This window comes from Schistocerca americana, chromosome 3 (genome assembly GCF_021461395.2).
Source record: "Schistocerca americana isolate TAMUIC-IGC-003095 chromosome 3, iqSchAmer2.1, whole genome shotgun sequence".
In the NCBI taxonomy this organism is placed as follows: Eukaryota; Metazoa; Arthropoda; class Insecta; order Orthoptera; family Acrididae; genus Schistocerca; species Schistocerca americana.
Window position 1 is genome coordinate 170,223,818 of NC_060121.1, and position 26,067 is coordinate 170,249,884.

General features: G+C 43.1%; 1 protein-coding gene across 1 annotated transcript in view; it reads left to right on the forward strand.

Annotated features, from left to right (window-relative positions):
• LOC124605949 (toll-like receptor 2) overlaps window positions 1-26,067 on the forward strand; it is a 345,947-nt gene that overhangs the window by 119,376 nt on the left and 200,504 nt on the right. Inside the window, exon 3 of the mRNA XM_047137910.1 lies at window positions 9,898-10,184. Coding sequence (XP_046993866.1) covers window positions 9,898-10,184 — 287 coding nt within the window. The remainder of the gene's footprint in view (window positions 1-9,897; window positions 10,185-26,067) is intronic.

Genomic DNA, 26,067 nt, shown 5'->3' on the forward strand with positions numbered 1-26,067 from the left:
AGGACAGAAGAGTATTATTCCGAAGAGATCAGTGTTAGGGTTGTTCGCATCAGAATCGACAGAAAACTAACACCGACTCGCGTAGACGTCGCAAGTAGAAGATGAAGAGGCAGAGAAAACATATGAGGTTACTGAACGAGTAATTCAGTACGTCAGGGGACATGAAAACAGGAGGGGGGGGGGGGACTGGAATACGGTTATGTGCGATGGAGTAGAAGAAAGGGTTACAGGAAAATGTGGGCTTGGGAGTGCGAATCACAGAGAAGAAAGACTAATTCAGTTCTCAATAAATTCAGTTAGTAATAGTGAATTCTGTATTCAAGAATCACGAGAGGTGTAGGTATACTTGTAAAAGGACGGAAATTACCGGAAGCTTCCAGTTAGATTGCATCATGGTCAGGCAGAGATTTTGAAATCATATGTTGCATTGTAAGGTGTAGCCATGAGCAGATATAGACTCAGGTCACAATTTAGTACTGATGAAGAGTGTGCTGACGTTAAAGAAACTTGTCAGGAACAATCAACGTGCACGACTGTGGGGTACGGAAGTGCTAAGGAATGAAGAGATATGCTTGAAGATCTCTAAGGCTGAACATACCGAGTGAATGATCACTTCAGCTGAAGAGCAATGGACATCTTTAAAAAGTGCAATCAGAGATAACGTAAGTAACAGAATAAATACTTCACTTCATGGACGAAAGTACACAAATATGTTCAGGGAAATAAAAGAGTACAAAAAGATAAGTCACTTCGGAATGAAATAAATAGGGACTGCGGGGAAGCTGAGCCGAAATGGCTGCATGAAAAATAAGAAGAAATCGAAAAAGAAATGATTGTCGGAAAGGCTTACTCAGCACGTAGAAGAGTCAAAATAACCTTCGGAGAAATTCAAAGCAATTACGGTAACACTCACAGTGCAGTGGAAATACCACTGGTAAGTGCAGTGGAGATAGAGGATAGGTGGAAAGAGTACTTTCAAGGTTTCTGTGAAGAAGAGGACTTGTCTGATAAAGTGACAGAAAAAGAACTAGGAGTCGATATCGAACAGACAGGGGATCCAGTATTAGAATCACGATTTAAAACAGCTTCGGAAGACTATAAATGAAATAAAGTACAAGTGGTGATTAACGTCCTTTCTCAAATCATTCGGCAAAGTGCCAACTAAACGGCTGGTCACGTTGGTATGTAGATTATACGAGTCTGGTGATATACCATCAGACATTCGGAAAAATATTATCCATAAATTTTCTGAGATAGCAGGAGCCGACAACTGCGAGAATCGTTGCGCAATCAGCTTAACGGCTCATGCATCCAAGTCGCTGACAAGAATAATATACAGAAGAATGAAAAAGAAAATTGAAGATGTCCTAGATGATGATCAGTTTGGCTATAGGAAAGGTAAAGGCACCAGCAAGGTAGTTCTGAGGCCGCGGTTGACATTGGAAACGAGACTGGAGGAAATTCGAGAAGTGTTAGTAGGATTTGTCGATGTGCAAAAATCGTTAGACTATGAATAATGGTGCAAGATGTTCGAAATTAATACGCCGTATGTACAATATGTACAAGAGCCAAGTGAAAACAATACGACTGTTCAATGTAAACATCGAAGAAGCCAGAATGGAACTGATAGAAATGTTCAAGAGTGGGATTAAAATTCATAGTGAAAAGAAATCAGTGATGTGATTTGCTCACTGACCTCAGTGAGGGTGAAGCAGAATTACATAATTTGCTGAATAGAATGAACAGTAGAGAATATGGATTGAGAGAAAATCGAAGAAAGATTAAAGTTTTGAAACTTTCCTGGCAGATTAAAACTGTGTGCCCGACCGAGACTCGAACTCGGGACCTTTGCCTTTCGCGGGCAAGTGCCACATGCGCACAGAAGCAAGAGTATTCCTGTTCACATGTACCAGCGATGTTTTACTGACGAACAAGAATGTATGACGAAATTTCCTCAACATGCTACAAGATTAATGTTATGGAATGGATATCCTAACGATGTTTTCATATACATGATGGTAAAATGTTGAAAGCGACCTCTTTCTCCGGGATCTAAATAGTTTGAACTAAAAGGTATAGTTTATTGGGCTGTGCACCGAGAATGACGCTTTACCGATTTTGGACCTCTAAGTGACCGAATGGAAATATTGGTTTGGATGTATACCGCAAGCCAACCACGAGAGATCGTGTTATACACACGCAGTCATGCTACACCATGAAAAATAAATCCGCGACATCTCGAGCCATGTTAAACCGTATGTATGTAGTGCTCCTTACTAGAGAAGATCAAATGGCTGAATATGAGGTTGTACGATAGCGTATCAAAACACTTGCGATACAGAATTTGTTAATCCAGTTAACACAAGTATATTAAAAAAGAAAAATCTTCTTCCCGATAGCGTATCAGAGGCAGATTTTATAACGCTTAGACCAGCCGAGTAGACAGTGAAACGCTTTTTTTAAATGTAGAATACTATATTTGTGTGCAGTGTGCGAAAAAACAGGCAGATGTATGCGACCTAAAAACATTATTCGAGCATATTTTACTTTTTCGGATCTAGGCAGAAAACTCAGGCACAAGGAAAGAGCTGTAGTAAATATAATTAAGCGGGTGTATGCTGCATTACATGCAGTTATTGCCCTAAGAAATATGTAGGACAGACCGGAAGAACATTTCGAATAAGATTTAAGGAACCCCATAACTCGAATAAGATTTCAGGAACACTTATCTTAGGTAATTCCCTAGCCTTAACAGTGCACTTACGCGAAGAAGGTTACAGCATCATATGCCCTTCAGATAATTTAAAAATACTTAATGAAAAACAAAAAAGACGTATTTTGAATATATTAGGGGAAGTACAAATTTTTAGATATAAAAAAGAAATTGCGCAGTCCACGTTGAATAACCAATTAGAAATAAAGCACCCGATTCTGGTTAATCTTGATTGTTTGTGCGATTAGGTATTAGTACATAATAAAATTCTCACTGTTTCTATAAGGTGAGGTTCAACAGCCGTAAAGTATTTTATAAAATGCATAATAACCATCACTTGTTAATTTGTCTCGTTAATTATCTGCCAGTATCGGTAATTAACCATCATCCAGGATGTAGGGTACAACAGATCCTTCGTCTTAGAATGCTCTAAGTGTTCTAAGACAAATTATATCAGGTGTTTGTACAATTTCAGTGGATAATTTCGATACTGTTCAGCTTCAAAGGAATATGTGATGCTTTTAACTAATCTGCTTGACCATACATACCGGATGATGATTAATAACGGAAACCGATAGATGACTAAAGGAACAATAAACAATGTTTAAAATCCATTTTATAGAATTAAAATTGTGTATTATTCTCGCTTGTAAAGGAAGCAACCTAGATGTCCTAGGGTGAGTATACGACATCACACTGTCCACATAGGCAGCTTCTGTGACCCCAGCCACCTCGTCTGTATTAGTAGTTCGTGCTGGCCGCTTTTACTTTGCCCAACAACGAATCACCTTGCCATCACACCGGTAAGACACCTGACACATTACACGCACTACTTTCCATAGCACAACAACTAATTATTTTTTTAGCGTCCTCTCACTATAAAATATTTTTCGTTCTTCTTTTTAGATGGAGGAAAATTTCAGAACATGGATTTGTAACTGCAGGTTTCACCTATCAGCAATTTGTCCTAAATGAATGGAGCACGTCTTCGTTACCTTTCACTCACCATGTTATTGACAATATTCACTGAACAGTAAATTTTGACTAGGAGCGATGGTTTGCCTATGACCTTTTAACGGTGTGCATTGTGAGTGTATTTTAGACACTCCATTATTAATTTTAATATCTACAAATTTGTGACACTGTACATTGCTCTTTACCTTGACCATGCGAATTCAGGACGCTGAACCAGTTCTCTTTCAATCAACAACAACATTACCAGCTGTTATCGGAATTCTTCTTAACATCATCCTACTATTGGTAGCGGTTCATCAGCAGTCTCCTTCCTTTCTTGTTGCCAACGTTTACAGCGTCGCTGAAACTTTCCGAAGCATCTGCATAGACCAGTCATCCCCGGGTGAGAATGATTTGCTATTTGTATCTGATGTCGCGTCAAATACGTTGGCTCCTCCTCTTTGGCAGACAGCAAGATTTAAAAAATATATATATAATCATTTTCGTCATAGCGAAGGAGAAATAATCGACATCGAAGACCCTTGACTTGAAAGTCAGGCAGCGCAGAGTTCTCTAGGTCTCCTATCTAGGAGCTGACTAGCACGAGTTGCTCAAAGGAGAGACTGCAGTAACACGAAGTACGTCAGCTCGTTGCAGCCTGCGTCCGCTACCTGTGTGTCATCAATGCATACCTCATCGTGGAAATTCGCCATTCTTGCGCCTAGTACCTGCATGGTGGCCCCGAAGAGTTCTGACATCATCACACACCTATTTTCTTTCTTGAGACACCGGTCTTCTGACGATAAATGTGCCACAGATTCCTCTACTGTGCCAGCCTTTTCATCTCAGAGTAGCACTTGCACCCTACATCCTCAATTATTTCTTAGATCTATTCCAGTCTATCTTCCTCCACAGCTTATACCCTCTCCAACTACCTCAGGCACCACGGAAGCCGTTCTTTGGTGTCTTAAATTTCCTTCTTCCTGTGTGGAAACCGCGGACAAAAACTTCTCAGTGTTTTTCACATGGGCCTCCCCTCGTAGGTTTTGAGCATAACCTCATTTTTCATCCCAATAGGCCAGACACTTCGATTGTCTTCTTATACGGTTTTTCCACAGTTCCTGATTCACCTCCGAACAGCATTGCGCTGCAAACATACATTCTAAGAAAAATTTTCGTCAAATTTAGGTTGATATTTGGTAGTAGTCTCTTTCTGGCCAAGAATGTCCTCATTGCCTGACCTAGTCTCGGTTTTATATGCGCCTAGCTCCGTCGGTCATATATACACATCAAAAGAAGTTTTGCATCACCTCGGTTCCGAGAGTTCCGCAACCTGCACAGAAAATTGGAATAGATCAACATAAACCTCATTCCGCCCTTTTTATTCCTCATGAAAACCACACACGGCGTGATGTACCACCATACAGCGAGACCTTCAGAGGTGGTGGTCCAGATTGCTGTACACACCGGTACCTCTAATACCCACTAGCACGTCCTCTTGCATTTATGCATGCCTGTATTCGTCGTGGCATACGATCCACAAGTTCAACAAGTCACTCTTTGTCCAGATTGTCCCACTCCTCAACGGCGATTCGGCGTAGATCCGTCAGAGTGGTTGGTGGGTCACGTCGTCCACAAATAGCCCTTTTCTATCTACCCCAGGCATGTTTGATAGGGCTCATGTCTCGAAAACGTGCTGACCACTCTAGTCGAGCGATGTTGTTATCCTGAAGGATTCATTTACAAGATGTGCACGATGGGGGTGCGAATTGGTGTCCGTGAATACGAATGCCTCGTATGCTGCAGATATGGTTGCACTATCGGTTGGAGGATGACATTCATGTATCGTACATCCGTTATTGCATCTTCCACGACCATCACCGGCGTACCGTCGGCCCCACAGAAAGCCACCCCAAAACAGCAGGGAACCTCCACCTTGCTGCACTCACTGGACAGTAAGTGTAAGACGTTCAGCCTGACCGGCTTGCCCCCAAAAGCGTGTCCGATGATTGTCTGATTGAAGGCATATGCGGCACTAATCGGTGAAGAGAACGTGATAGCAATCCTGAGCATTCCATTCGGCATGTCCTTGGGCCCATCTGTAGGGCGCTGCATGGTGTCGTTGTTGCAAAGATGGCTCTCGCCATGGACGTCGTGAGTGAGTTTGCGCATCATGCAGCCTATTCCGCACAGTTTGAGTCGTAACAGGACGTCCTGTGGCTGCACGAAAAGCATTATTCAACTCTATTAGTTTTGCGGTGGCATTCTGTGGGACCGACGGTACGCCGGTGGTGGTCATGGGAGGCGCCGTACGATGCGTGAATGCCGTCGTCCGACCGATGGTGCAACCATATAGGCATCATACTGGCGAAGCATTCGTCTTCATGGACGACAATTCGCACTCCATCCCGCACATCTTGTGAATGACTTCCTTCAGGATAACAACATCACCGGACTAGAGTGGCCAGCATGTTCTCCAGACAAGAACCCTATCAAACATGCCTGGGATAGATTGAAAAGGGCTGGTTATGGACGGCGTGACCCACCAACCACTCTGAGGGATCTACTCCGAATCGCCGTTGAGGAGTGGGCCAATCTGTACCAACAGGGACTTGGTTAACTTGTGGATAGTGTGCAACCGCGAATACAGGCATGCTTCAATGCAAGGGGACGTGCTACTGGATATCAGAGGTGCCTGTGTTTACAGCAATCTGGACCACCACCTCTGAAGGTCTCGTTGTATGGTAGCACAAAATGCAATGTGAGGTTTTCATGAGCAATAAAAAGGGCGGAAGTGATGTTTATGTTGATCGCTATTCCAATTTTCTGTTCAGGGTTCGGAACTCTCGGAACCGCAGTAATGCAAAACTTTTTTTGAATTGGTGTATTTTGCTTCCTGAGTGACAAAAATTCTAATGCTATTCCAGGATCACTAGCTATGATGTTTAAGCTCATAGTTGTCTCATTTCTGCTACTACTTTCGTCTGTCTTTGGTATACTCCCAGTCCATATTCTGTACTCATTAGACGGTTCAGTCCATTCAAATTGTCCCGTAATTCTTCTTCACTTTCACTGTGGACAGCAACAACGACAGCGAATCTTGATACCCTCCCACCCTGTATCTTAATTTCATTGCTTGCTTCTTCGATGTATAACCGAACCGTGGGAGGTGAAACACTACATCCGTGTCTTATAATCTTTCTGATCCGAGCACTTCCGTCTTGTATTCTGTTCTTCTCGTTCCTCTTGGTTCCAGTACATACAGTAATTACCCATATTTCCTTACAGCTTACTCGTATTTCTCTCAGAATTTCGAACACCTAGTACAATTTAACATTGCCGAACACTTTTTCTGTATCGAGAACCCCTATCTGAATTTCATTCTGTAGTATTGATAGCATTATGAGGACAGTGTCATAAATGTGAAAGTATAATAAAAGGAAAATCTTACTGACTAGGAAACGAACATTAGATTTGATCGAATGTGTTATGGGAAAGTTTGAGCAAATTTTTTGCGCATGAATGTCAGAGGGAGAAGAAGTGATCAAAGAATGGAATTTGGAATATCTAAATCCGATTTTTAAGAAACGTAGTAAGAAGATAGGTGAAAATTACTGTGGAGTCAGTGTTACAAATCTATTGGTAGGTTTGACAGTCGGGTCCTAAAAGACAGGATGGAGTGGCTGTTGCTAGGCATTGAAGAGCGAATTGGATTCCGGAAGGGACGATTCTCTGACGACAACATTGTTATTTTATGACAAATAATGACAAACAGCCTAATGAATCAGAGTAATCATGTAATAATGTTGTTAATTTAGCGATGTAATTTTTAGGTGAGCGTCCAAAGAAAAAAAAGCAAATTATACATATTCTAATTCTTAGGCCTACAACAGTTAAATTATTATAAATTTTATTTTGTACTTTACAGAAATAAAAATTTGATCCAGAGAAGATGACACATGTGTCGAAACATGTCTGGGTTCAAATGGTCCGCCGCGCGGGATTACCCGAGTGGTCTTAGTCGCTGCAGTCATGGACTGTGCGGCTGGTCCCGGCGGATGTTCGAGTCCTCCCTCGGACATGGGTGTGTGTGTTTGCCCTTAGGATAATTTAAGTAGCGTGTAAGCTAAGGGACTGATGAACTTAGCAGTTAAGTTCCATAAGACTTCACAAACATTTGAAATTTTTTTTGTAATGGTTCAATTGGCTCTGAGCATTATGGGCCTTAACAGCTGAGGTCATCAGTCCCCTAGAACTTTGAACCGGTTAAACCTAACAGACCTAAGGACATCACACACATCCATTCCCGAGGCAGGATTCGAACCTGCGACCGTAGCGGTCGAGTGGTTCCAGACTGAAGCGCCTAGAACCGCTCGGCCACCCTGGTCAGCCATGTCTGAGTAAATACAAAAATAAACAAATTGTGTTTGCATAAGGCTGATTTTCAAAACAACCCAGTTGGAAAACGCAAACACGGAAGAACATCAAGAGCAGCTTCAAACCGTAGTAAATTGAGTATCTCAACGCCAAGTCAAGCATTTCCCACGAAGCAGTGTAAGCTGGGAATAACATTTTGACACAGCCGTTCGGAATTGGAAAAGGATTAAAACAGAAATTCTGTTTATCTCCTGTATATTGCTAAAATATACATCCAGACAGCCTCAGAACTGCGGAGTAGGAAATTTGCTGGAATAGGTACTCATATGACAAAGGATCAACATATGTACAACCCATTCATTTCGGATGATCAGGTAATGGTGGCCAGTGAATAAGATGTTATCTGGAATTAAATTACAACAGTCTAGATCACAAGACAAGTTCATTAAAAGGTTTAATAAACGGGCCTTGTTCTGACGACTGTTACAATTAATTTTAAAATGCTGTTTGCGATCGCTGATTTCTCCAGTAATTTGTCAAAGATGATCTCTCCCTTATGCTAGGAAATTATTAGAAGAATATAATAAAGTAGGGATTGAAAGTAAACTTCCAAAAGACTGAATAATTAGGAAGCAGAGAAAATGTAGTGGGGGCCCGCACGTCAGTGCAAGTGAAAAACTGAAATATTTGGATAGCACCCTACTGGACGACACAACAACTAATTGGGAAATACAATAACAAGGAGCCACGGGAATGCAGCAATTCAGAAGCTAAATCCTTTGTTATGGTCTTGTAAGGTAAGTTGGAAAGTAAAGACCTATGGATGAGAGTGCTGGAAGTTTCCTTGAAAATAGTAAAAACAAAGTGAAAGTTGTAGAATTGGACTACCTCAGCAGATCGTGTAGAATACATTGGCAAGACAACGTAAGAAATACGGGGATTAGTGAAATGACCGAGACTCAAGAAAGCATTACACATAGAAGAACAGAAGCTCTCCTGATATGGACACACAATCGGAATGACAGATAAGAGATGACCAAAGAAGGTCTTGAAGCACCACACTCAGCGAAGAAGGAGAAGAGGAAGACCGAAAGTTGCCTGCTTAGTTGGCATGAAGGAGGCCATGAGAAAAAGAAAAACATGAAGTTAGAACCAGTGACGGCACATACTCTAGATGCTGCGACAGCTCTAAAAACCCCACTGGACACAGAGAGTGTCAGAACTGCGGCTGGTGTCTTTAACTTTCTTAAAGTCAAACTGATCGTCATTTAACAACAACTGTAGGCGCCTAAGGAAATACGGTAACAGCGATTTGATCGATTAAAAATGTATTCTTCGCAGACAATTTTCATAATATATGTGGTGTCCGACAGAACAGACACTACACATACAATTAGGGTGATGACGGCCAATGACCTCTTCAGAACAAATGCACACCAAGCTCAAAGTCTTACGGGAATCGGCGAGATCCGGCGAGTAACGACGGTAATGAGCAGTGGCACTACATCAGTTGTGGTAAAAAATGGCTCTGAGCACTATGCGACTCAACTGCTGAGGTCATTAGTCGCCTAGAACTTAGAACTAATTAAACCTAACTAACCTAAGGACAGCACACAACACCCAGCCATCACGAGGCAGAGAAAATCCCTGACCCCGCCGGGAATCGAACCCGGGAACCTGGGCGTGGGAAGCGAAGTTGTGGTAATAGAAGGTGTACTGTCTTTAATAGAAGGTGTACTGTGGTGACTAACTTTTCTTATATTTAGTTTTTGACATTTTGCTATCACAGCTTGCACAGTGTAGACGTGCTGGCGTAGGGGAGAGACGTGAGAAGTGCGTGTCTCGGCCTTCAGGTGTTCCGGTGCGAGGTGGTGCTGGCGACGACGGGCAAGAACTTCCACGCGAACACCAACCTGGCGGTGTCGCTGCAGCTGCGGCGCCACGCGGCGGAGCCCCGCTGCCTGCTGCTGGCCGCCGTCAACGTGAGCCAGGTGCCGCAGCCCGCGCTGCCCAACACCATCCCGTTCGGCGACCTCGAGGACAACATCTTCTACCAGCAGATCCAGCACCTGCGCGTCGCCGTCGTCTTCCCGCGCAGCGTCCCCTTTGGCAGGCTTTGCACTGAGGAGTCTCCCTACAGGTACGCCGCCACTTCCATCGCAACGTGGTATTTATATTGTGGACTTTTTTTTCATTTAACGTGCAGAGAAACCCACCGTCTAGTAGCTATGGTGGATTCTACTGCTACTACAAAATGTAGCGTTAGTGGCACTCATGGTCTCTTAGCCGGTGTGAGAACTTCTAGATGTTCATGAAAGTTCTCACACCGTTGCCCATCCCTAGCCACGTGGAGGCGGACCCGATTTCTTGCACGGTGTGCCACTAACCTTCCTCTGCTTATTATTCGTTTTTTTATATATTGTATATATTTTTTGTATATATTGTTATTACAAAGAAACTCTAAAAAGAATTTAGAAAGTTTGAAATTTAAGAAACACATAAAATCAAAGAAGAATAAAATTTACATGAGATAATTTGTAAACTTAAGATCTAGTTCCTTAGCAGATGGCCAAAACAAGAATGACTAAAAACGGGATGCTCTGATTCCACGGAAAGCCTCACCCACATGAGGGCTCGGCAAATCCTCGAGCCTGTCATAGTGGACGTGGCTTTTGTACAGTTGAACTTCTATATATGTTCGTTTCTCTATTGCAAACAAGAAGCATAAGCATTATTAATCATACAAGAAAACAAGAATAATATATACTACCGTGTTCATGATAAGTGTATACTAATTTATAATCTTAGGAGTACATTAACATTTGTTACCAAATCATTGCACATAATTGCCAATACAGTTCGCATTAATATTAGTTACCAAAACAGGAACAATTTTAAGCAATACAATACAATTTATATTGTGGACAGTTGCATTTCGAATAAAATACTGGAGCCTTGGACAGCTGCCTCCAACATCGTCATCAGAGGTAGAAATTGTTGGCTACCGGGATTGCCACGATGTTCCCCATACATAGACGCGGTAGTAGCGTCTGGATATTCGAAAGAGGGTGGAAGTTGTAATATTACTGCGCAAAAGAAGAAATTAATGTTTTAAGCTGGTAATATTGAACTCGTTGTTTTTGGACTAGTGTGTGTAGTGTCTCTGTATGTCTGTGCAGGATAATATCCCATATGGCGTCGACTTCCCCCACAGCGTAGGTAATTTCGTACACGTAGACACGTTACTCTCTTGCCGACTCCGACGGTCGCCTGTAAAATTCTTGAAATGGTGAGAGAAAGAAAACTTCTATAGGATCTTCTCGAATTGGAACACTCCCATTCGCATCTCGTCATTCGCTGATTGTCTGCGAGTGAAATGAGTTCCTTTTAGCAGTGAAAACTTTATCTATGCTTTTGGCCCTGTTATTGAAGCAGGTTCTACAGCAAGCATCGACCACCAAATGTTTGAAGTCCTATACAAGCTTTTAGCACATAATAGTTCATCACAGAATCCTTTGATCAAAATTATATACGCGCAGTAACCTTTGAAATGCAACAGACTGTATTATGGCCGTTACTCAACTCCAAATTAACATTACATATCACTTGTGAATCTCATAAAGCACAAATTATACAATATGGCGGCTAACAATAACTGTTTCATTGCCCACACTTCATACACGTCCTCTCGTTATCCTGTCTCGTAACAAAGTCCAGTCGCATTCCGATTTTCTTATTTTTCTTCGCTCGGCATGGAGCAACGCGAAGTCAAGGAATAAATATTTCGCTTGCGCACCACTTCTCGATATATATTAACTTTAAACTATGAAGGTCGCTCGAACCCCTACCCGCTGGTATGGTCAAGGGACTGTAGTGACCTATTTCTGACAATCGATCCCTACAAGTGTACAGTGCTTCATTAACATTCCGTGAAGTGTTAATTTACGTGCAGTGATATAGTTATTCTTTGACTTAGCTTTTGTTAGTTATTCCGTGCTGTTCATGTTTACACAATTAATTCATGTGTGTAGTGTTAAGTTATTGCTAAATGTATGTGGGAATAAAGGAATTGCTCTCTCCAACACCCACATTTGGTGACACCCGACGAACTACGCTAACATCCGCGTCGGCTTCAGCGTTTAACGAAGTTCCGCGACGTTCACGTTTGTAACTTCCGTGCCAGCCGCGTCGCGCTCTTTTCAGCACGATAATGACCGATTCACCAGTCTCAATTCAACCCGAAGCCAGCAGTGCAAATAACAGGGTGACGATAAAACCTCCACCATTCTGGTTACATAATCCTCTATTGTGGTTTGCCCAGTTAGAGAGCCAGTTCGTCCTCACACAAATATCGGCGGACGAAACTAAGTACAGCTATGTGGTTGCAGCACTTACACAAGATCTAGCAGCAGAAGTACAAGATATCCTAGCCGCACCACCGGATACCGATCGTTATGCATCCATTAAAAACGCATTAATAACGCGTTTGTCACAATCAGAGGCAAAACGACTAGAGAAGCTACTGCGCACTGAAGAACTCGGAGATCGCACTCCATCACAACTCTTACGACGTTTGCGCGCACTGGCAAGTAACACTGTAACTGATGCTGTGCTACGAAATATATGGTTGTCTCGGTTGCCGCCAGATACTCAAAAAGTTCTCACGGTATGTGCAGGCGATTTAAACGCACTAGCACAAACGGCCGACAGGTTAACTGAAATGTATCCCACATCAAGTGTCTCAACATTAACGCCACAACAAGAAAATTCGCCCACAGTGACGTTAGTCTCCCTACAATCACAACTGGCAGAGTTGACCGCACAGGTAGCTGCATTACAAACAACGCACAACCGCCAACGGCCACGCCGCCGACGGTCACGAAGTCTCAATCGATCACCGTCACTACAGAACTTATGCTGGTACCACAAGACATTTGGCAATGATGCACGAAAGTGCACGCACCTTGCAAGTGGAAACATGAGGCAGACACCGTAGCAGCGATAACTTCCAGTGCAAACACTCGCCGACTTTTTGTGACAGACCGCGAAACAAAACTACAGTTTCTCGTCGATACAGGCGCAGAAGTGTCCGTATATCCAGCAAACCGCCTATCACGACGGAGCTGCGACGACTGTTACCTATACGCCGCCAATGACTCCAAAATTAGAACATACGGTCGAGTAACATTATTCCTTAACTTGGGGCTACGCCGTGTGTTTGAATGGCAATTTACAGTGGCAGATATATCACAGCCTATTATCGGAGCAGATTTTTTGTCCTGCTACGACTTACTGCCAGATCTGCGACGTCAGCGACTAATAGATTTGACTACTAGTCTGCATACAACAGGAAAAGTCCGTTGTATCACACCACACCACTAGAGGTACGCACAGTCACGGGCGACACACCATATATACGATTACTGAAAGGATACCCCGAGATCACACAGCAATCGCCTACTCTCCCACCAGTCAAGCATACAATCGTCCACCACATTTTGACCACGCCAGGGCCGCCAACTCACGCTCGGCCTAGACGTTTAACGGCCGAAAAGCTAAAAGTGGTAAAGCAGGAATTTCGCAGCATGTTGTCACAAGGTATCTGCAGAGTTTCTAGTAGCAGTTGGGCATCCCCAATTCACATCGTGCCTAAAAAGGAGAATGGATGGCGCCCCTGCGGTGCCTATCGCCAACTCAATGCAAGGACCATTCCAGACCGGTACCCAGTTCCACATATATAAGACTTCTCTGCAAATGTTCACGGTAAGACTATATTTTCTACCATTGATCTAGTTCGAGCTTACTATCAGATCCCTATAGCTGCAGAAGACATTCCTAAAACAGCGGTGACAACACTATTCGGTCTATTTCAATTCACCCGTATGCCATTCGGACTATATAATGCCGCCCAGACCTCCCAACGTTTTATGGATGAGGTTACAAGAGATTTAGATTTTTGTTACGTGTATATAGATGATTTATTGGTGATGTCTGCATCGGAAGAGGAGCACTTACAGCATTTGGCACAAGTGTTTGACCGCCTACGCACACGTCGACTAGTAATTAATCCTGCCAAGTGTGTTTTTGGTGAGAAAGAGGTCCACTTTCTAAGATATTTGGTGAATGCACAGGGTATTCGACCGCCACACAGTAAAGTAGAGGCCATAAACAAATACCCCCGCCCTGTCACAGTCAGAGAATTACGACGATTCATTGGAGTAGTGAATTTCTACCAACGCTTCATTCGCAATCATGCACTGATAACTGCACCATTGAATGAACTACTTAAAGGCGCGCCTAAACCTAACCACAGTGTGCATTGGACTATCGAGGCGGACACCGCGTTTCACGCTATAAAAAAAGCTATAGCAGAGGCCGCACAATTAGCACACCCGGTCGCGCATGCTCCACCCGCTCTCATGGTTGATGCTTCGTCCACTGCCATTGCTATCGTACTTCAGCAACAAATTGATCAGTTATGGCAGCCCATTGCATTTTATAGTCATAAGTTGTCACCATCTCAGCAACGTTGGGCAACATATGACCGTGAGCTGTACGCAGCTTATGCGGCAGTAAAAAAATTTTGACATGCATTAGAAGGGCGACAGTTCACGATTTACACAGATCATAAACCGCTTACCTATGCCTTTCAGGTAAAGCCAGAGAAAGCATCGCCCAGGCAGCTGTGACACTTAGATTACATCAGCCAGTTCACGACCAGCATTGTGTATGTGGAAGGGAAGCTAAATATTCCAGCTGATGCACTTTCTCGCATAGAAGCAGTGTCCACAGCAGCAGATGACATCGCACAGGTGGAAGCAGTGACAAAGGCCATTGATTACGACGCCCTCGCGCATGCGCAACAATGTGATAGTGATTTGCGTGATCTATTGCAACAAGAGAAAGGCTTGAAGCTACAGCTCGTGACATTTCCTGAAGCAAGCATTGAGTTGTACTGTGACGTAGGAAGAGGAATGTTACATCCATTTGTGCCACAGCAATTCAGAACACAGGCAATTGCGTCAATGCACAATCTGTCACACCCAGGAGTAAGAGCCACACTCAGATTGGTCAAACAAAAATATGTATGGCCATGTATGCACACAGACTGTAAACCATTTGTGAAGCAATGCTTGGCGTGCCAGAGGAATAAAATCAAACAGCACGTCAGGGCACCATTAGGCACATTTCTTCCACCAAATCAGCGTTTTGACCATGTGCATGTTGACATTATCGGCCCACTGTCGACATCGGAAGGCTACAGTTATTTCCTCACGGTGATTGACAGATTTACTAGGTGGCCTGAGGCATTTCCAATGAAGGACATCACTGCAGAAACTGTAGCTCAAACATTTTTTCGTGGTTGGATTGCCCGCTTTGGAGTTCCACTGAGAATTACAACTGATCAAGGACGACAATTTGAAGCCTACGTTTTCAAAGCATTGGCTACGTTATTAGGTATGAAACGCATACGCACCACGGCATACCACCCCGCATCAAATGGCATGGTTGAGCGTCTTCATCGACAGTTAAAGGCAGCACTGAGATGTCACGCAACACCGAATTGGACAGAGACACTACCTATCGTACTTTAAAAGTGATCTGAAAGCAACAGTAGCAGAACTGGTGTATGGACAAACGTTACGCCTACCTGGAGAATTTCTGCACAGCGTGGTAGATGATACAATAACAGCCTCAGAATTCGCCACAAGATTAAGAGAGCATATACGCCAATTGAGACCAACAATGCCCAGAAACCAGCTTGGAAGACACTCGTTCGTTTTTGCGGAGCTAGACAAGTGCACGCATGTATTCTTACGCAATGATACTGTGCGTAAACCACTGCAGCCACCATATGACGGACCATATCTGGTAGTCAGTAGGGATACCAATACTTTCCGCATAATGATTAACGGTACACCCACCACAGTTACAGTGGACCGTATCAAGTCTGCATTTCTGGACGCAACAGACACCACAGCTACCACTGAACACAAACCAGAGAAGACAGGAGAAGCTACAAGATGTGTTCCTATACCCCATGAACACCACAACACTCAGCGAACACCAGTCACTGCAACACCAAGACCGACGTCGAGGACTACTACACCACTCCCTGACACAACCACTGACACACGTGACGCACCGCCCGGTTTCAAGAAAGAAGTAGTTACAAGAGCTGGACGGCGTGTGAAATTTAATCTGCGGTATCGTTAGCATTAAAGGGGGGAGTCATGTAGTGACCTATTCCTGACAATCGATCCCTACAAGTGTACAGTGCTTCATAAACATTCCGTGAAGTGTTAATTTACGTGCAGTGATACAGTTATTCTTTGACTTAGTGGTAAATGTATGTGGGAATAAAGGAATTGCTTTCTCAAACACCCACAGGACACTATATAGTGAGACATGCACACACGTGAAGGTGGCTTGGATTCCCGCCTTCCACCCGCTGGCATGGGCCAAGGGATATTATGTAGTGAGACGAAGGTGAGATGGGCAAATCTAGCCCCCGGCGAGACCGAGCGACGTCAGCTGGCGCAAGGAACTGGCGTGGCGCCACATCCGAAACCACCGCCCCTGCTCCCCCCTCCCGGCCTCCAAAACCACCGTCCTTAGGTGATATATTGTGTATGCCGCCCACCTACTCTGGAGCTCATGAGGACTCGCTTGTGTATTTCTGCAACACCCTCGGCCCTCCCCTAGACCCCCACATCCAGAATGTGTCCCAGCAGGAATGGTCAGTACTCCGGGATAAGACAGGAACACCTATTTGAAGCCAGAAAATTCATATGGACACGTGCTCTATTCCGAATCGTTTCCGAGGCAAAGCTCATTTCACCAGACATGTGAGGGAACATCTCAACCGCACTTACCCAAGTCGGTGGATTGATCGTCGTGGTACAATTAACTGGCCACCAGAATCGTCGGATCTTACACCATTAGAGGCATTCTGACGAGCAACTCAACATGTTCTCCTAAGATTTCACAAATGCAATGCAGTTTACAGTGGGATATTGGAGAATTTATTGTGACTTGTACAGTGATCTTTACGATAATTCTTAGAGGCGAAAGTCTTAAAAATAGTATTTTTCAGTTGATACTTTGTACAATGCATGTTGCATTGTTTATTGTTGTAAACGGAAACCATTCAAAATAGGACATTTGTCCTTTTTTTTTTTTTTTTTTTTTTTAAATCATCAGTCTTCTAATTCGATGTGGTGGCCACGAATTCCTCTCCAGCCACCTTTTCATCTCAGAGTAGTATTTGCAAACTATGTCCTCAGTTATGTGTTGGAAATATTCCAATTTCTTTCTCTACAGTTTCTATCCACTACAGCTCCTTCTAGTAGCATGGAAGTTATTCCCTGATGTCTTACCAGATGTCCTATCATCCTGTCCCTTCTTCTTGTCAGTATTTTCCATATATTCCTTCTCTCGCTGATTCTACAGAGGGCATCCTCGTGCATTACCTTATGAGTTCTAGCATTATACGTAGGTAGGAGAGCTAATCGGTGCCCTGGAAATGCCACGAGATAGAGTGCATATGGTGTACAGCTGAATGCCAGCAGGCCCGGCGGCTGCTCAAGAACAGCCCAGGGCGAACAATGGATGTGGGTAAATCCCAAAAGAGGGGAGCTGGATAACAGTCGCTCGCTTGACAGAAAGCGGAATGACCAGCAATGGAAGACTTTGAGACAAGCTGAAAGATGGCTTCTTTCAGTTCATTGAGAGTCTATAAAAATTTACAATAAAATATCAATGCAATTATGAATACATCGGCAATCTCAGATAAATAAGGCGCGTGAAATGACACAACATTTCAATATCCATAAACTACAGAAGTTAATATTTCATAGTAAATAAACATTTACATATCGAACCTCTGAATTAACAATTTTCAATTGCTTCATGCAATTTCAACAAAGCGTATCTCAGATGATACTATTGCACTACAGCTGTCATCTCTGAAAGGCATTCATCTATATCTATTTTATTTATTGACTTATGACTTATTTATAGTTTTCCATTATGCATATGTTAGAACATAGTATCCTCCACAATCTCATATTTGTCATACTTGCGTAGTTATTTAATAAACAGTTTACCATTTTGCCAGAAACTTCATTCTAATCTTGATTGCAAGTGCTGTTAGAAAATTGTGCTAGCTTACAAATCGTCAGTCGCACGCGTTAGCGAACACTTTGATTGAAAAAAGAACGAAAAGATGCTCCTGTCGAAAAGGCATGAATAACAGTTTAAACAATATGCAAGGACAATCTGGTGTCATATATCGTGAGCACACATTTGGAAAAATACTGGCTTACTTATTTACGAACCAAGTATTAATTTTATTTATTGTAAACGATCTGAGTAACAGAAGTTTTACAGCATTCCTTTATTTAAACGTTGCTGTAACATGTTTATTCTGGGAAGTAGTCAAGAAGAATCAAATGAAGTCTGCAGAATGTAAGAACGATGTGTCTTGTGGGGTGATTATGTTCAGCCAATAGAAAAGCAGACAATAGCAGAACGCTATGGGAGTCAAATAGAGACTGGGACTCTTTGAGTGAAGAGCTCTAAGGAGCTATTCTGGACCCTTTATGTCGAGTACTGGCAGAAGGCACACCTGACCTTGGTAACGTGTGTGATTCAGACATACGGACGATTGATTCTGGGCTATGGATGGTCGCTACAAGAACTTCTCTGAACCTGTTCCAGTCTTTGAAGATCCAACTTATACGCCATTTAAGGTGGATTTCGAACGATTAGAACATGTCCGGCTAACAACACAGATGGCATACTGTGCATTTTATTGTTTGTTGCGATTTCATGTCGCAAAACTCATGTGTTAGGGCTACTACATATGTGGACATTTCCACATCCAGAAGGTGCTTTTTTTAAAATGCATTGTTTGTGACAACCCTTAGTATAACGTGCTACATTTCAGCCATTACTGTGACAACTTTATATGAGATTACAACTCAAAATGAACGCGTTTTGTAACAAAATTTTTTGAATATCTCGAGGTGAGAACAAAATCTATCGAAACGGTTGTTGTAAATAAAGAAATATTTATGCGATCTTGGCTTTAGAAAGTTTTTACCAAGTAAAACAGATCGCTTCTTCTGATTTCACAACATGAGGAAATTCAGTCGAGTTTCATTTCGTATAATTATATTGTGAGAAAAATGATATAAGATGTTTTTACTTGATTGCACCTCGTAATTAAGCTTTGACGCCTCTGAAATCTGTCGTGGAACTGGTGTCTTACGTTATGCAAGAAAGGTAGTGTTGTTGTAATGGTTTCCAGACGGTAGACTTCCTTAATGCAGCTCTCCACGCTTTCCCATCAGGTGCAAGTCTCTTATACGTTTACTCCGCAATTCACAATTAAGTGTGTGGCAGAAAATTCATTAAACCACGTTTAAGGTTATTCTCTGCCATTCCACCCTCTAACAGCGCGCGGGAACATTAACACATAAATATTTCTGTGCGAGCTCTGATTTCTCTATTTTATTGTGATGATCAGTCCTCCTCAGATAGATGGGCGTCAACAAAATATTTTCACACTCTGAGGACGAAGCTGAAAAGTCATAACAAGATCCCGCAACAACGAAAATCACCTTTGCTTTAATTACTCCGCTATTTCGCGATAATACAAAACGATCTCTCCTTCTTTGAATTATTTCTATGTCCTCCGTCAGTCCTGTCTGACGTGGATTCCACACCGCACTTTCATATTCTAGAAGAACGTGGACAAGCATAGTGTAAAAGGTCTCTTTAGTACACCTGTTACATTTTTCAAGTGTTCTGACAATAAATCTCATTCTTTGGTTTGCTTTCTCCACAAATTAATCTATATGATCGTCCTGACTTACATTATTCGTCATTGTAGTCCCTAAATGTGTAGTTGATTGTAGAGCTTTAGATTTGTCAGTTTTATCCTGTAGTCGAAATTTAGCGGATTCCTTTTAGTACTCATGTTGAGGCCCTAGCACTTTTTATTATTTATAGTCAGTTGCCACTTTTCGTACCATACAGATTTCTTGTCTAAATCGTTTTGCAATTTGTTTTGATCATCTGATGATCTTACAAGAAGGTATATAAATATAAAGAGCTAGTTGAAACGATCTTTTCTGAATCGTCCTGCATTACTCATGTTGATGACCTCGCACTTTTTATTACTTATAGTAAGTTGCCGCTTTTCGCACCATAAAGATTTCTTGCATAAGTTTGAACGTGCTTACTGTGTTCAAGCCTTTGTCTATCTCACACCTCCTTTTCCTGCCAAACTGACGATTCCTTGAAGCCTCAGGATTTGTCCTATCACCAGATCGCTTCTTTTAATCAAGTGTGCCACAAATTTCTTTTTTCCTCATTGCGATTCAGTACCTCTTCTTTAGTTATTCGATCCAGCCATTTCATTTTCAACATTCCTCTGTAGCACTACATTTCAAAAGTTTCTATTTTTTTTCTTTTATGAACTGCTTGTCATCCACTTTTCACTCCCACACTTGGCTACACTCAGACAAATATCTTCAGAAAAGACTTCCTAGCATTTAAGTTATATTTGATTTTAACAAATTTCTCCTTTCTTGGGTTACTAGTCTATGTTTGGTATCCTTTCTGTTTCGGTCCTCATCACTTATTATTGGACTGGAGCAACAGCCAGGAGCTATGTGGTGGGGTCCTGAGGTGCTGGAGAAGCTAAGACACACATAATACATAAAAACACAATTATTACAAACAAAATTTCCCAATGGGTAAACACGACCTTAATTACATTTTTAGTGGAACACGTCCACAATAGACTTAAACAAACGTTACAGAAGAAAATTCAATCGCAACTTCTTTTTTAAACCTTGAAACGCTAAATTAACTTCAAACTTCAGAACGTTACTGCGGTTACAGGCCAAAGAGTTTACAGTGAGAAAATTTACTAGCAACCAAAGTAAAACTGCAAGAGACCAACAAAGTTAAAAACCAGTTTAAAGCCTACACAGCGTTGTGCTGAATGAACTACTTTCTGTGCCACTTAAAGAATTAAACTTCGTACATCACTAAGGCTGCATGTTGTCTATAATTAGAGTAATAACAGATTCAGGCATCACGCCTAGAACCTGCGGGCGTAATTACTGGCATAGGGTGACGAAATAATTACACGTAGCGATGACAAAGCCCCACAAAGCCATGACATACATAACCCTCGTTAGCCATCAGTACAAGCTCTAGGATTTACAAACACAGTTATTTAGCTATCTGGAACACATGAAAGAAATATAAGCACAGGCTCAGAACAAATGAATACGCACAGTTTAAAAGGAACCCGTTCAGGTTTCCACAAATGAAAAATATTTACCTACTTGGAATTTAGCAACTAATATTCTGATTAAGGAATCGCCTCAAAATATCCATTATAATGTATCAGTTGCTCCGAACAGTGTCTTACGCAATTAGGTAATTATTTAACCATTACGACAATTTATCACCAAATTTGCTACACTTTAATTACTTCAGTAGCGTCAGTGTCAGGACGAATTCTATCACAGCCCGGATAACTACTCTTAACTCTTTCCCGGGCTCACTTCCCGTTCTATAACAAAAAAAGAAAGAAAGAAGGAAAACCTGACGGTGGCAGACGACGAGAGTCTGATAGGTTTCCCCACAAGAATACCAGCTTGGCAAGGAAATTAGTCAGTACTCACCAACAAACAAAAGAAGTTTCCGCAGTAAGCGGAAAAATCAAGTCGGATCAAAAGGATGTTCATGATCGAGGTGAAACGTCACCATCGTACTGCCGTATAACAACAGTCATAGCTCTACCCAAGGCGTGCAGTAGAAGATTCCGTCCACTGTACCCAATGCCAGCGAACCCTCTCGTCGCTACACGATTCAAAATGCTAGAGCTGTTCGGAATGTAAGTTCCGATTGATCGCAAAATGGAAACCACTGTGATAATCATAAATATTTTATCTGCAACAGTTAGCTACAGCTTCCAGCCACTGCTCTACATAGTCACCAGTCCGACTCAGACATTTGTCGTGGCGTTGTACCAACTTTTCAATACCCTCGCCATAGAAGGCAGCCTCCTGTGCTTCCCGCCAATTCTCTGCGCTCATCTGTAGCTCGTTGTCTGTGCGAAAATGTTGTCTTCATATCCAGTAGTTAATGTGAGCAGAGATGAAACAAGGAGGGAGCCAATTACGGGCTGTAGTGCGGGTGATCAAACACTTCCCACCGAATACGCTGCAGGAGCATTTTCATTGCCCCTGCTGATTGCGACCGAGAATTGTCACGAAGTAGGAACCGTATGACAGTTCTGTAACGTGGGCTGCGTAACATCAGGCGAAATCTCTCATCAGGTCCTCATACTTGGCGGGAGACACTATTTTCTACGCATCTTTAGATGCTCACCATGCGCTCAGAACTGAAAAGAGCGAACTGATATAACCGACAGGCATACTAGAGACACTGCCGAACACATTTGTGAAGAGCTTTATTAGATTTTTACAGTGGTTTCCATTTCTTGGCCGATCGGAGCTTACTATCCGAATAACCCTCGTACCACGGCAATATAGGTATGCCGCATCCATTCACCACTCAAGTCCGTAGTAAGTGCACAACTACCACTAGGACCGCATCAGTGCTCACGTCATCTCAACGAGCGCCATCGTATCTTGTTTTTCTCTGCTGGTCGGTCACAAAGCGAACAGTACTGAGCTTTCATTTCATCCGCTCCCCTACATCATACCCTCTGGTTGCAAACAAAGAGTTTACCGTTATCGATGTATGAGGCAAAGAGGGTATTCGAACAAAGGTAAATCAAACTGCTGCACCACGACTCAGTTCTGTTGCTCAAATAGCGAAACTCATCCGCTACTTTTAGTGTCTTATTTCGTAATCTAATTCTTTTAGCATCGCCCGATTTAATTCGATTACTCCCCAGTATCATTGTTTTACTTTTGTTGATGTTCACCTTATAACTCTGTTCAAGACATTATCCATTCCGTTGCCCTGATCTTCCAAATCCGTTTCCAAACTCTTCTTTTGTTTCCTTCACAGCTTGCTCAATGTACACTACTGGCCATTAAAGTTGCTACACCAAGAAGATGACGTGCTACAGACGCGAAATTTAATCGACAGGAAGAAGATGCTGTGATATGCAAATGATTAGCTTTTCAGGGCATTCACACAAGGTTGGAACCGGTGGCGACACCTACAACGTGCTGACATGAGGAAAGTTTCCAACCAATTTCTCATACACAAACAGTTGACCGGCTTTGCCTGGTGAAACGCTGTTGTGATGCCTCGTGTAAGGGGGAGAAATGGGTACCATCACGTTTCCGACTTTGATAAAATTCGGATTGTAGCCTATCGCGATTGCCGTTTATCGTATCGCGACATTGATGCTCGCGTTGGTCGAAATCCAATGACTGTTAGCAGAATATGGAATCGGTGCGTTCAGGGGGGTAATACGCAACACCGTGCTGGATCCCAACGGCCTCGTATCACTAGCAGTCGAGATGACAGGCATCTTATCCGCGTGGCTGTGACGAATCGTGCAGCCACGTCTCGATCACTGAGTCAACAGATGGGGACGTTTGCAAGACAACAACCTTCTGCACGAACAGTTCGACGACGTTAGCAGCAGCATGGACTATCAGCTCGGAGACCATGGCTGCGATTACCCTTGACGCTGCATCACAGACAGGAGCGCCTGCGATGCTGTACTCAACGACGAACCTGGGTGCACGAATGGCAAGGCGTCATTTTTTCTGATGAATCCAGATTCTGTTTACAGCATCATGATGATCGCATCCGTGTTTGTCGACATCACGGTGAACGCACATTGGAAGCGTGTATTCGTCATCGCCATACTGGCGTATCACCCGGCGTGAAGGTATGGGGTGCCATTGGTTACACGTCTCGGTCACTTCTTGTTCGCATTGACGGCACTATGAACAGTGGACGTTACATTTCAGATGTGTTACGACCCGTGGCTCTACCCTTCATTTGATCCCTGCGAAACCCTACATGTCAGCAGGATAATGCACGACGGCATGTTGCAGGCCCTGTACGGGCCTTTCTGGATACAGAACATGTTCGACTGCTGCCCAGGCCAGCACAGTCTCCAGATCTCTCACCAATTGAAAACGTCTGGTCAATGGTGACCGAGTAACTGGCTCGTCGCAATACGCCAGTCACTACTCTTGATGAACTGTGGTATCGTGTTGAAGCTGCATGGACATCTGTACCTGTACACGCCATCCGAGCTCTGTTTGACTCAATGCCCAGGCGTATCAAGGCCGTTAATACGGCCAGAGGTGGTTGTTCTGGGTACTGATTACTCAGGATCTATGGACAGAAATTGCGTGAAAATGTAATCACATGTCCGTTCTAGTATAATATATTTGTCCAATGAATACCCTTTTATCATCTGCATTTCTCCTTGGTGTAGCAATTTTAATGGCCAGTAGTGAATAAATTGAATAACACCGTCATAAGCTACAACTCTGTCTTATTCCTTCCTAATTACGGCTTCCTTTTCACGTCCTTTGACTCTTATAACTGATTCTTCTGTAAATAATTCATGTCAGTATTTTGTAACCATAACAAGTTAATGGTTCGATAGTAGGAGAGTTCGAACTTAAATAGTGGCAACTACTTTTTCACAACCCATACAAAAGAATTACATGTTTGCACCTCTTACTGTCCTTCAAAGTAGTCACTAGCGTTGTGTAGAGCCCGGTGCCAGCGATGTGGAAGGCGTAGTATACCGTTAGCAGAGACTGTTTTTTCGATAGTGCGAATGGAACGGTCTACTGCCTGTCGAATCTCTGGAACTGTTCTGAAGCGAATGCCACGAAGTGGTTCCTTCATCTTCGGAATCAAATCAAAGTCACAAGGACGTCAGTCACCTGCGACCAGCGTTGTGAAAGAAACGGCGACACTTTCTGCGCAATCCACCAATCATTCTGCACGACAATGCGAGGGCGCATACAGCGCAAGCTGTGGCTGCTCCGTTCGGTCGATGGGCCTGGGAAGTACTGTACCATGCACCATACTCCCCGGACTTACGTCCTTGACAAGGACTTTGATTTGATTCCGAAGATGAAGGAACCACTTCTTGGCATTCACTTCAGAACTGTTCCAGAGATTAGACGTTCCATTCGCACTATCAACAGAACAGGCTCTGCTAACGGTATACTGCGCCTTCCACATCGCTGGCAACGGATTCTACACAACGCTGGCGACTACTTTGAAGGGCAGAACAGGTGCAAATATGTAACTCTTTTGTATCGGTTGTGAATAAATAGTTGCCACTATTTAAATTCCAATCCCCGTAAATACACCAGTGAGCCTTCTTTGGAATACAAATTACTGCATATCGGTGTGGCCCTTGCTTTCAAAATGATAATTTTTTCTTTTGTGTATACAAGTGAATATGGGCTTACCACAAACACTGCAGACTCAAGTCCCTCCACTTTGGGTTGCCTTTGTGCCGCGCTGAGTTTTAGCCCTCTAACGTGTTGGTAACAGGGCAATGAATGTAAGCTGTCATGCGAGAAGTCGAGCTTTAGTGATCAATATCTGAAGCTATTGTATTCTATAATTTCCACTGATTCTCGCGTCTGACGAGTGGAACTAGCTTTAAATCAAATAATACGCTGTCCACTGCCCACAGTGGTGTATCTGTGCATTGCTACATTTGAGTAGTCCAGTCTCGATAAAAGTCATCTTGCAGTTAACGAATGGAACACCAAGGGAGTGTAGCGTTACGGAACCCTCCGTCGTGGAGTGACAGCGTTACAGTAACCGAATCGTGTCTGCTTTGAAGAGCACGGCGTAGCGCAGCAAAGTAGGCTGCGAGCAGCCCGCTTAGCATTTAGATGGAAACGCTGTTGATGTGCGCCTAGCTATTTCGGCAACACCCAGCACGGCGGTGCGACGCAGGCCAGATGCTCCGAACCAGGGCAGGCGCGGGCTGCTTCTGCAGTCTCTGTAACGGCGTGTGAGCG